Genomic DNA, 14195 nt, shown 5'->3' with positions numbered 1-14195 from the left:
ATACATATTTTCAAGAAGTGTCCAGACTTTAGGGACACCTGTAGAATGTATAAAATTTCATTTATCTACCTATTCTCAAAATTAAGGAAAGACACGCAACAGTGAGAATTTATAAGTTCATTTTTACAAATTACAGCTCAATGATTTAAATTATTAAAATCTCAAACAAAGACAAAAAATTTTTTATTTTAAAAAACAATTAAATGTATAGTAAATGTAAGTCTTGTCTTATATCATTTATGGTATGACTCTAATAATAATGTATCGAAAAAATTTTTTATTGTTTTGTAATTGCTACAGTAGAGATAAAATTTACAGCCAGAAGCTGCCATTGTCTATACCAGTGTTTATAAACTGCTGGTCCATAAAAAATTTTGCCACTTTACAGAAAAATATTTGACCAATACTGGTGCAGTTGTTTATGAATGGTGTTTAAATAATCTAGAATTACTGTACATAACAAAAGTGTAATAAATAAGCATAATTCATAATCACACATAATTACTGGTCCATGGTAAGAAAATGATTAAGAAACACTGATCTCTACACTTGTGATTATTTTTTTTCTGTTATTGTAAACATGTACTCAAGTTGTGCAAAATGATTAATCAGTTGAGAATGATATTTAGCACACAATTCAAATGTACAAAATATTTCTATGCTAAAATTGCATTGCTTGGTGTGTCTGCTAACATCAACAATTATAAATAAAAATAAGTAATTAACTGTTGATGATTAACAGCATGATATTTTAAAAGAAAAAAAAGGCAAATGATGTCTCTCTCCTGGTACAACAATTAGATAATTTGCTCTATGATTTTTAAATGGGTATGTTATTTACATATTTCTAACTTTTTATTATTAGAACTGTCAGTCAGTTTAAACTTTCCACTAAAAAACCAATAAGAATGTCAAATATGCAAACAAGTTCCATGGGGACTTGAATGTTGATTGGAAACAAATTACATACGGGAATTTGGCAATGAAATGTCACAATGAAAAATATGATATTAGTGTTTTTGTTTAGTATCACTTACGATATGATTTAACTCCCATACTTCAAAACAAAAGTTCTCATTCAAATCACTTCTTTAAAAGACACGTCAAAATATATTTTTTTAATGCAAATCAGATTTTAAAGAGCTTATTTAAAATATTCTTGATTGAACAGAGACTATTTGACTATATCTGCATGGTTCATGTCAAACTTATCATATACACACAACCATCATTAATTTGCTAGTCTGAGAATTTCTATTACAATCAAAGAACAGTTTCTATCAAAACTAAATTCCCTCCGGAAAAGATAATCTTATATAGTATATTATAAATTTATGATGTCAGTTTTTAGTTTTTCTAGTATTTCAAATAAGTCTGTTTCATTATCAAGTTCATCAACTATTTGATAGCTTTTTCAGCTTGAAATATTTATTATGAAAATGTTTTCAACAGTAAATCTTTCAAGCACTAAATTTGGTTAAACTGTGGTACCAAGTTTAGAGCATAATAAGATTCCTTACATCTTTCAAGACACAAGATGCAAGGAATCTTATTATTTTATTGGTTCCATATTCAGATCAAAAGCTAAAAGGTTAGCTTTTGATCTGAGGCATTTTAGATTCGTAGCATGAGATGAGCAAAATGGTTACATTGAATTGATGTAATGGGCATAGCACAATATAGTTTTTTCTTGATATTTCAAAATAAAAACATATTACACTAAAAATATCATACTATGTTTTTATTTTAACATTTAGTTTTTAAAAGTTCTGGTCAAAATTAAGCATATTTCAAAAACCATTTGAATGATAAAGTTTAATTTAAAAAACTTTAATACATGGCCACCTTGGCTCTTATTTTTCATGTAAGCAAATGACAGCATTAAAATATTTATGTAAAATTAGAAAATTATATTGCCATTTAAATTACAACAAAAATTTCTTAACAATAAATTTAATTATTTTAAATCTTTATAATCCAAATCTAAAGTAGCAATTATGAAACTGTAGATGTCAATTAATTCTTCAATCTGTAAAAATTAGATGCATTTTGTCATACAAAAAATAAAATTTTAACTTTAATTAAAGTTATACTCACAATTTTCTTTGTGGGTTTTCCACTACCATGTCCAGCTTTAACATCTACTCTAATCATTAGTGGATTTTTCTGTAATTTAAGTAGAATTTTTATTTTTTGTTATTAAGTTAACAGAGTAATATGTTAATTATGATTAAATAGTTTATTTACTTTAAGTATTTGGGACAGCATAAGATATTACACAGCAATAATAAAATGATAGAGAGGTTTAATAGAATATTATCTTCCTGTTTAAAATTTTTATGCTGTCTTTAACATTTTAACTGATGCTAAAATAAGATTTTGTTTCATTTCAAACCTGTTTTTCACTGCTCCCAATTTTCTGTTGTATTTCTGCAATAAACTTCAACGAATGAAGTGGAACTACACGATCATCGTGATCAGCAGTTAAGAGTAATAGTGAAGGATACTGGACAAATTCATTTTCAGGAATATTAATATTATGAAGAGGAGAATATCTGAAATGTTAATAGTTTTAGAAAATTTTTAAAATAAATCAATAAAAGTTTAATTTTTTTTTACTTGTATAAATTAATGAATATTGACATCCACATATATATGGATCATTCAAGGATATTTCAATAAATTCTATTATTACTCCTTAATAATATATATCCACCCTATATTATAGTGTGTATTTCAGGAAGGAATAAAAAAAAAAACAACACAAAAACATAGTGACCTCTGTTTTGTTTCAGATGATAAGAGTAGCTGTAAGAGTTTGTGCCAACCTTGACTAAATGTAAGTGATACTGTGATACTGTGATGGAAAATTAGAAAACCTTTTCAAAGCATATAGTGACTTGCACTACTTACCTTGGTATGTTGTAGGATTATGTATGCAATAATTGAATACTGACAACTGAACATTTGCTTCCAAGATGAGGCACCTCTACATTGGGATTTAATTTATTCCACAGGAATAATTTCCTGAATGTTGGATTGGCTGCAGAGGACCAATTTCCTGGTCATTGTATTGAGGCAAGACTTGTTACAGAGAGGAGATGCTTTCTTCTTAATCAATTAAAGATGATATTATCATCATTATTATTAATTTCAAACTAATGAGAATTTCCAATAATTTTATTGTTTAGTTCTTATTTTGTGAAAATAACAATTTTAGTTGTTTTTATTACGAACTAAATTTTATGTATAAAAATGTATTTCTTACTTCTTCATTTCCTAAACTATTTTCTAATACTGCAGACTCGTGATTATCTGGCTTAATGTTGTGGATGGCTGAGCCACATCATGACTGCACAGGAAATACCTCATCTTCAATCTCTGTTATCCAGTGTTTTCAAGTATGTCAGCATGCCGCATATGCAATTTTACGGCTGCAATTTTTACAGTACATATGATAATGAATACAAGATTTTCAGGAAAGCAAGCAGGTTACATACCTGCAATTACCATAATGCAGAATAACGATATGTTTTACAAAAACATTTGCAATCACATAAACTATAGTATTTAACAATGCTGTAATAAAAAGTACAAAATAATTATGAAAATATAATTATTTTGTACTCTTTGCTTAAATATAAAAAAACTTTATGACATTACTCATCAGGCTGGATACTTGTGGGTAAGAAGATCAAGTCTACTGTAATGTTGTATTGTAAAACATTTAGAATGTATGATACAGCATATTGTAGAAAAGGGCATATTCTTACACTATTAAATATCAATCTAGAAAAATCATAGTTGGTTTTGTCTACTACAAAATATTGTATTCTTGTAACAGATAAACACATACATATACAATCTGTTTATCATCTATTATATAAATAAATAGTAAACTCAAAAATTCTTCATTCTTAAAAAATAATTGTTTGATAACGATATATCAATTTAAAAATTTTCCACACTATTTAAATCATTTATCTATACCTGACATTTAATCAGTTTCTTGAAATGACAAAAATATTGCATTACTTACTTATATAGATTATGGAAATGTTCTTTATCATCTGAAGTTCCATAATCTGTTTTCCATGCATGACCAATAGTAAATTTGTGATAACGTAGCATATCCATAACCCTAAATAAAATAAAATAAAATCTCTTAATTGACAAATTTATTGAAAAGTTTAGAAACAAAAGCTATTTTATCACATTTTCAAATATTCTCTCTCAAATTATATATTAGTATGATAAGTTAATTAAATATATGGATAAATTTAAATTTTTAAAACAAATTTTCTTCCATAATAAACTTTGTCTTTGCAATAATGATTTCATTTAATAAATACACATAGAAAACCAAACTTGAATTACAAATAATCAAATGATGAAGCCTAATTAGATGTAGTGAGTAACCTGTGAGAGATTATACTGTATCTTGTAAATTAATTAGTCTAAAAGTGAAGATCAGATAGTGGTCCAGATAGCAAAATTTGAACACACCTACAACATAAACAAAAGTTATGGACTGAGTCCCACTCTAGATAATTCCAGAATAGTCTAAATTATTTCTGAAATTAATAATTATCAAATTTAATACAATATGGCAGAATAACTGCCTACTTTTATTCCAAATTGTGTAATATTTATGTAATTATTAATAATTAGCCAAGTTAAAGCCTGATAATTAATCTGGTTGTCATCTGATTATTTTAATTCAATGTAATTTATTACAATTTATACAAAATATTTACTTAAATCTTTTATTTAAACTCATTCTTCATAATTCATTTGTATGATTTCAATATATTCAATTCAAATCTTCAACTGTTAAAAATAAATCTAAGAAATAGAAGAAAAGCATTTCATTTCTATACTATTTAAAAGAATAAATTTTTATAACAGTAATATAAATTTAAAATGTGAATTATATATATAAAAAATCTTTTTTCTAAAATATTTCACTCTAATTTTCTTACACCCCTATTAAAAAACAACAATATATCAGAATTTAAATTTAAAATTGATAATATTTAGAGAAAATCTCAATTACTGTTCGATGTGATGCAAGAAACAGAATAAAATTTTAAGTGGAAAAATATGGTTAAACAAACATTAAAGACAAATTTATTTGTAGATTTTACACTAATCTATTAAAAGAAATTTTCAATGAAGGGTTAAAATTAAATTATTTATTTATTTATTTTTCCATTTAAAAAATATTTTATTTGAAATTTCTCAAAATTATTAAATGACTTCAGATAATCACAAATTAATCAATAAAAAATAAATATAATGAATAACTTTTCACTAAAATTCCCAAGCATTTTTGGCTAATTATTCTTCAATATGGTAAAAATTTGATTAGTTAGCTTTACAATTATTAATTAAGCAGCATGAATACTTTTAATTATAATCAATAAAGAAAAATTTTTTAAATTAACCCATTGCATTATGTAAATTTTAAGAACATTTTAGTTTTTTTATTTCATGAATATAATAAAAGAATAAACTATGTTTATTGTGGAAGAAAATTGCAATGGTTAAGAAATAATGCAAAGAAATGAAAACTCACCCTACTTGTGCAACTGCACATCCAAACAAATCTGGTCTTTGATTAACACAAGCACCAACTAGCAAACCACCGTTAGAGCCACCATTAATGATCAATCTAATTTACAGGGGAAAAAAACATTATGTATATGTACTATAAATAATATATTTAATCAAACATTAAGCATTTTAAGTCTATAAAAAACAAACAATATCAATCTACATATTTTTTGCAGTTATATTGTTTATTTTAAATTTTAAATAAGATATCAAAATCAAAATTTAAAAATTATGAGTTAGAAACAGTATTTCTATTGTTACTTTTGTAGCTTTCAAGTGTAAATTTTAGCTACATTACATGTATACATACAATGAAAATGATGATGCCAAATTGTGATTTGTGATAAAAATGAATAAGACATTTATTTATTTTCAAATATACCAAATGACAATCTATTTAAATTATCATTATTAGAAAAACTTCTGAATATCATTGCATATATAATAGCAAAATTATCTATAACTGCTGTCGTAATATTTTAAGTTTCAAATGATTATATTTCATTTTTATCTGAACATGTTTGAACTTTCATATTATCAAATCAAAATTAAAATAAATCTTATGATTCATTTCAAGTTGGCCAATGATATTTACATTTTTAATAAAAAACAAAAATATATTTGTAGATGAAGATTGTATGTTACTAGTGATTGTGAAGACTGATATCTAAAGATAATTTGTATCTCCTTTAGTTTTGTATTTTATTAAAAATTTATGATCATCAAGATAATGTTTATAATTGTAAAATTTATTTAATTGATTTTATTTGCATGAAGTAATAATTTATTTTATTCAAAAATATTATAATAAAATTTACTATTCATGATGATAAATAAAAAATTAACACAATTATAATATCTAATAAATTTGACTTTTGCATTACAATGAAAATAATGTATTCAATAAAGAATCTATAAGTGACATGTTATCTGTAAACCATTATTATTATTTATGTACTAACATTTCTTTTTATAAATCAGACTGTTTTGATTTATATACGTATAAAACATATTAAATTTTTAAATGTAAATTTCAACAATATTAACAATAAATTTTATGATTTTAACTGAAATCTAGTCTTTACTTATTCAACAAACTAACAATTGCTGAAGTAAACAAACATTTCTTGAATTTTCAAATACAGTTTATGATCTATGAGTACTTTGTATTAAAGTTTTACTACTACTGATAAACTATTTCCACAAAAACTTCTAGAAATCCCTGATAAAAAAAAGGCAATTCATGAAAATTTGGAAATTGTTTCTTGAAATCTCTGATATTGCTATTTGGTAGATTTACATTATATTTGTAAGTGGGGGTGTGTACCAGCCGTCGATGGTGCTGGCGTGTTTTTTAGAGAAGCATACTAGTTCAGAGTTGTTGGTTTTGTTATACATAAATTTAGCATGATATTATTAGGGAAGTGGATGTTTATTAATAGGTTGACCTTGGTTTTGATTATGTTCTTGTTAATCATTGCTGGGATTGAGATAAACCCAGTGCCGTTATCCCATTCGCCACAGCAAATCAATCAGTTGGATATGCAAAGAAGGGGGCATGGCAGGCCTCAGAAGGATAATGCTAAAATATTCGATAAAGCTAATCAACAAGAAGAAATACTAAGTGAAGATTACTACCAAGTTGTGCAAGAATATAGCAAATCTGATTCAAATGAGCTGAGATTTACAAAAATACAGGATTACTTCAAAACGGTTCGAGAAACAGATTTGCAGGCACCAGAAGAACCTCAGTATTCCTTAAAATCGATTTATGAGTTAATACAGGATAAATTTCCTCAGTTGAACATAGAGCTACAATCAAGACAGAAGTCAATCAATTGAAACAAGAAAATAGAGTTAGCCAAGGGGAAACTATGAAAATCATTCAAAAGTTAGAAGAAATGGATGTAGTAACTAAAGAGAATTGTCAGGTTAAGAAGCATGTTAGAATTTGAAATAGATCAACTAATAAATGAGAAAACTAATAAAAATATTGTAATTATAAATTTTCCATTCAAATCTACAGAGTACTTAAAAGAAATAGAACAATTTATTAATACGGAAAAGGGTATATTAAATAGCCCCATAGAAAGTTTAATCAAGTTATCAAATAATAATTTTAAAACTATTGTGAAAATTATATTAGATTCCGTACAGGATAGAAACATAATCCTTAAAGAATTCTGGGTTAAGAAAGCCAATTTTAATATAGAAAAAAAGAAACAAATGATATTTATGATAAACCTATGTAAAAGATTGAGGGTAAGAAAGAAAAAATTGCTGGCAGTGGTCCAACAGGAGAAGGCTAAAGGAAACAAAATAAGAGTTAGAGATGATTATTATATTAGTGGAGATAATATTAATACATACGACCTCAATTTAGATAAAGTCATCCAACTAAAAGGTTTTTTTAGGAATAAATTAAGTAAGACACTAGACAAGACTTCAAAAGAACCTTTTGATATCATGGGTTCTTTCTATATATATATATAACAAATTAATAAGAAATATAGAAGAGGATAACAACCAAGATTGGTATATACAATATCAGATAGATACTAAGGTTGACCCATTCAGATTCCTAATTTAGGATTAACAACTAATTGCAAACCTTCTAAAGTGTTAATCAGCTTTTGGAATATTCAAGGGCTATAGGCAAAAATACATAAATGTACCTTATAAGATAATATGAAAGTTAATTCTATCATTGGTCTTACAGAAACTTGGATAACAAATTTGAAAACAGAAGATAAAGAATATTTCGAACGACAATTTATAGTATTAGAAAGCAAAGCACAGAAATCTAGTAAATTTGGTTGTCCTGCTGGAGGACTATTACTTTTAATAAGAAGACACCTAGGTGAGTTAAAATTATGTAAAATAGAAGATAAATATATATTTGCAGAAATAGAACTTAGTGTTTTAGATTAGTTTGGGGAGAATCACGATTGGGTGTCATACTCATATATTTCTCGCCAGCAACAGATAAAAAAAACTAAATTATATGAAATTCAAAATATTATGGCCCAGAAATTGATTATTATTAATCTTTGGATTATAGGGAGAGACATAAACACCCAAATAGGTGAGGAAATGGACACGAAATATAAAAGTAGTAATGTAATGATGAATAACATTAGAACATCCAAGGATAAAACAGCTAATACAGATGGTCAAGTCTTACTTGATTTTGTGCAATATAATGATCTTTATATCCTGAATGGTAGGTTATATGGTGATCGTCCCACTGAATATACTTTTATCCCATTCCGGTAAATCTATAATTGATTATATCATCTGTTTGGATTTTATTCTAGACCTCTGTAAAAAGTTAACTGTTCTAAAAATTGACGAATCTGACCATTTCCCGGTACAGTTGAAACTATGTGGAATTATAGATGGCTGAAATGAATTATAGAGTTATATACAAGGTCAAAAACTACGAAATGACATTGGACGACAATTTAATAAGATTACATTTAAGAAAGAAATTGATAACAAGGTTAGCGAGATTTTAGAGCTAGAGTATAATAATATACCCACAGTAAACTGACAAGTTACTCAGGTTAATATATTCGTATCGGTTTAAAAGTTGTACAAAGAAAAATAGAACAAATTACAAACGTTGGTTTGAAATTTGCATTGCAACAGTCAATTATTTTAAATTTGATTTTCCCATAAGATCAAAAAACAGCAGAGCTTACAACAATTCAGATACACAAATACTGATCTAGCTTTGAAGAAATATTTGGAAAACAAGAAAATTTACTTAAATCTAGTGAAAGTGAAAAAGAGAAAATATTTTTTGGAAATGAGTGACCTGTTGATAAAAACAAAAGATACAAAAAGTTTCTGGAACATTATAAATAATTTTCAAAAAACTCCACTATATATGGATGATAAACATTGGGTGTCATTCAATATTTTGGAGATTTCACTGATACATATAAAAATAATAATATAGAGAGATCTATCAAACTGAAAATACTTTCAAATCAACCATTTGAAAAAATATTTAATGGGGAGGGTTTATATAATTGTATTAAAAAACTAAAAGAAAAATCTGCTCCTGGCTTTGATACAATTTCCAGTTATATAAATAAAAACCTACCGATAGATATTATCAAGTTTTTGATTAGACAATTTAATGCATTTTATAATTCAGGTATAATCCCCAAAGATTGGAATATAGTAATTTTTCATATGTTATTCAAGAAAGGTGAAAGGAATCTGCCAACAAATTACTGTCCAATTGCTCTCCTGTCAGGGTTTCGTAAACTTTTCACATCAGTGTTAATGTTAAAATTTATTGACAGAAACAAAATGCAGTTTGCATTTACTAAGAACAGAGGTACACAAATGGCCCTTTTTACACAAATTGCACTAGTCCAATTACAATTATATATGAAAAGACAAAGTTTTTGCATTATTCCTGGACATAGAAAAAGCATTTGATTCGGTGGTAATTGCAGCGTTACAAAGGAAGTTGATTAAATATCAGGTGGATGATTACTTCGTGAGAATAATAGGAGAATTATTTGGCCGATACGAAGTGATAGTCAAACAAGATAACAGTGAGTGGCCAATGTTAGACATGGAGAGAGGATTATTACAAGGCGACCCCTGGTCCCCTCATTTATTTAACTTTTTTATGTTTGACATAAACGAATGTTTCAAGTGAGAAGATGATGATTTTACTTTTGATGGCCTAACCGTCCACTCCATATCATACACAGACGATATTGTGATAGTCGCCCTGACAGCCGCAGCGCTTCACAGGAAAATCAAAATAGTACATGAATACTTTCATAAATTAAAGCTAAAGATTAACCCACGTATCCCATCTTCTATAATGATATTTCAGAATGGGTCTAGACTCTCTAAGAAAAGCACATCCTTCTTCCTGAATGACAAGCAAATTAAGATAGTACAGGAAATAAATTTTTTGGGAATAATCCTGACTCCAACCTTATCCTTCAAAAAACAATACAAAAAAAATTCAGGCTAAATCTACTGTATTGATCAATAGTATGGTGAAATTACTAAAACTAAACTTAAGAATATATTTGTTTATTTCAAACTGTTCAATTCTGTTGTGTTATTCTCGCATACTAGGATATTTGTATTCGCAATTAATCTAAGCCTTTAACAACATAACAACTTTATTGTTAACTACAAAGGTCTCAAAAGCTCTACATAGAAAGTAAGCACACCTCGTGCTCCAAAGCTATAAAAATTGCAATAATTTGTTCTCAATAAAATTTTGCACAACAAATGTCTATGTGACCTACTGTATTTGTTATAATAAATTATACAGTCCCAAGTTATAAAAGCTTAGGCAACATACGTCTAAACAACATCATAAAAAAATTGATTGAAGGATAATTTAATTGTAATAATACTTAAATTTATTTTATTGATTATATTGAAATTGAGTACATGGATACATATTAATTATATTTTCAAGTTTATAACAAATCATTCTTATTTGTAAGGTCTGCATTTAATGATATTTTTCAAAGAAAGCTACTAAACTTCAGAAAATAAGAACTTTTAATGCAAATTAAGAAATAAAAACAGGTATTTTCAGATACTAATTATATATTAAAATTTTTATTTAAAAAAATTTAAATATGAAATTAAATCACACACACTATAATCTTGTTTAAAAAATGAACTAAAATTCATTAAAGCATCCAAAATTCTCTACGTTTTAATAATCAGTGTCATTTTACTAAGATATAACAAAAATATATTCATTGACATAACAGTTACACATCCAGACAGAATTGTTCAATTGCTGCAAAACTCAGCATACAGCTATGTCTCAGTAACTATGTATATGTTACACCAGTAATGCTAATTGTACACCAGTAATGCCACCTTAAAATTCCTACTGCAATTTTCTATAAAAAAGCTCACTGTGTTCAGAATTTTCAGTAAACTGATCTCTTGTTTGGAGGTCTTCAAACATAAGGCTTGCCTATATTATTCATGCAGTCAAAAACATTATGCAAAACTGATAAAGTTTGACCAAGGCTGCATAATCAGGCAAAGGGGAACAGAATAGCAGTTTTATCAAACTGCCACCATTCCCTTATGATCCATTGCACTCAACATCATTCTGACCTGGCTGTGACGTGTTAGGTGCAATGGATATATGAGGGCAACATATATCCATTTATATGTTGCCCTCATATATAGGGCAACATATATATATGGCAGGCGTACCCACAAGTGGTAATGGGCTCTGTACACAAATTTTGTATTCATGTTACCACTCGGTACTCAATATTTCATTACATTTTGTTGGTTTTGGTAAATAATACGATGCAGACGCCCATGAGCCTTCCTCCTTCATCCCCTTTCCTATTTTTCTTTATACTTCACCTTTGCCTCTTCTCTAAATATTACTTTTCTCTTCATTTCACACCCGGGCAATACCTCTGAGTAGTCCCAGGTCTTCATCCCCTATGTGCTAGAAGTATAGAAATATATATGGCAGGCATCTCTCCTGGTAGTCTGTCTGGGGCATCAAGACACTACCTGGAGAGATGATTATCTGAATATGAGACAATCAGATAATCATCTCTCCTGATGAGCATGAAAAGCTACATCGTTTTTGTCCACCCAGAGATAGGTAGAAGTCTCACTATAGAACCCTATTTCTTCCTGTACCATTGCTAGGCAACTAGCAGAAACAAATGTGCATGCATGACAACCAATTTTATTGGCTCATTTGCAATGCTGGCAGCATATTGTCTTTAATGATAAATCCTGGTTCTGTTTGGAAACAGACAACCTCCATGTTAGAATTTGGAAGACCACTGGTGAGTGCTCCAATCCCATCTTTGAGTGGCACACTCTCTCCATTGCATGTGTACTGGTCTGGGAAGCCATCTTGTATGACAGCTGATCATGCCTAATAATGGTGTAAGGGATTGACATTGATGGCAAAGCAATATGTTAGGAAATCCTGGACTTTGATGAATTCTCCTTTTCGTAACAAGGCTGAAAGCAGCCATTATTCAGCTAAATAATGCTTAGATGCACATAACTAATTTTTCAGGAATGTTTCTGTCACATCGCCACACTTCCTTGACCTGACTGCTTTCCAGATGTGTGTGAAAATTCAGATTTTAATATATCCACTTTATCAAAGTATTTTAAATCAAATAATATTTTATTGTTAAATTATACATTTCCTCCACTTTAGAGAGATATTCCTCAGAAGTTAACTTCCTTTCCCACGAAGTTACTTCCTTGTTGATATGTCATCCCTTCCTCTGAGTAAGCTTTTAGTCTTGATGAGTAAACCCATCCAAGTCCCCTTCACCCAAGTCAGATGAGCAGATTCTAGGTCTGTTATTGGAGGAGATTTAGGATAAAAAGAGGCAACAATGCCATTTTCCATGCACTATGTCCTCCTCCCAATAAATAACCAAGTGCCCCTCATGTCTGGGAAGAACTTCCGCCCACCAGACGTCCATACTGAAAGTATAGAACTTCGACATGAGGAAGAAACTGGACCAACTTCCAGAGGTATTATGTTGATTGAATGACTGTGTAACTCTCTCTTGTTTGCTAATCTATATAATATTTAGATAGTTTATATAATGCTAGCTATTAGAATAAGCTCTTATCAGCAGAATGTTATCTTGTCCTTTAGAAGGATGTTTTGTATCCTGTCATCTATAATCCTGTTAGTTTATTAAATTCGTTTGTTGTTTACCTCACCTGTCTTGTGAGTTGATTAATGGACACATTCGCACGCACCTCCCCACTTGTTTTGCCCTCCTAATGCCATCCAACAGACTCAGAGGTCGGGCTTTACCAGCCCGTGCAGATTAAGTGGTCAGAAGGGATTAACCCCTGACCCCCTGCTTATCACATATGTCACTCATTGAGCATTTGTGAGATCAGATGAGAAGCCAGCTTCAACCATCAACAACTGTGACGAAGTCTGGAGTTGCAATATGTGGGTTTATCTGTTGCAGAATAGCATGTGGTGTCTGATTCCATGCCTGACCATATTGCTGCATATCTAGACAAGAAGAGATTCTACAAAGTATTAAAGGTTCATTTAAATTGCACTGTTGTTCCACAATAAATTCTATCTTTGTTATAACATTATAATCACTCATTGCTATCATAATTATATTTATACTAATAAAGTTTTATTCAATTCCAATGCTTCCTCTTCTTGGTGTATAATGTTTTTTGTTAAAAGAATGTGTGTATGTATATACACATATATATTATGTAATTATTAATGAATATACTACATTATATTAATTCAATTACTATATATATATACACAATTATAATTAATATAAAATAATCAACTTTCTAAAGAAAAACTTTTATGTATAATACCTTTTATTAGAAGTAAATTTATTTTTGATGAGATATTCAGCAGCAGAAATAAAGTCATCAAATACATTTTGCTTATTTAGAAGTCTTCCTTGATTGTGCCATGTTTCACCATATTCTCTAATTAAATATAAAAAATAAAGTGTTAAATGAAATTTATGTAAAAATGACAATAACTTAATTATAAAATTTTTATGATAATTTTT

The 14195-nt window shown here is 28.3% G+C and overlaps 1 protein-coding gene across 1 annotated transcript in view; it reads right to left on the bottom strand.

The window, feature by feature from the left end:
* Window positions 1-1796: 1796 nt before the first annotated feature.
* LOC136980348 (prolyl endopeptidase) overlaps window positions 1797-14195 on the bottom strand; it is a 44593-nt gene continuing 32194 nt past the window's right edge. The window contains exons 14-19 of the mRNA XM_067276439.1: window positions 13993-14109; window positions 5579-5674; window positions 4040-4141; window positions 2396-2555; window positions 2098-2166; window positions 1797-2029 (exon numbers count right to left, since the gene is read on the bottom strand). Of these exons, the coding sequence (XP_067132540.1) occupies window positions 1958-2029; window positions 2098-2166; window positions 2396-2555; window positions 4040-4141; window positions 5579-5674; window positions 13993-14109 (616 nt within the window). The 3' untranslated portion in view covers window positions 1797-1957. The remainder of the gene's footprint in view (window positions 2030-2097; window positions 2167-2395; window positions 2556-4039; window positions 4142-5578; window positions 5675-13992; window positions 14110-14195) is intronic.

Source organism: Centruroides vittatus, unplaced genomic scaffold (genome assembly GCF_030686945.1).
Source record: "Centruroides vittatus isolate TY-2023 unplaced genomic scaffold, ASM3068694v2 contig_694, whole genome shotgun sequence".
Classification (NCBI taxonomy): domain Eukaryota; kingdom Metazoa; phylum Arthropoda; class Arachnida; order Scorpiones; family Buthidae; genus Centruroides; species Centruroides vittatus.
This window is presented reverse-complemented; position numbering and strand designations above follow the sequence as displayed.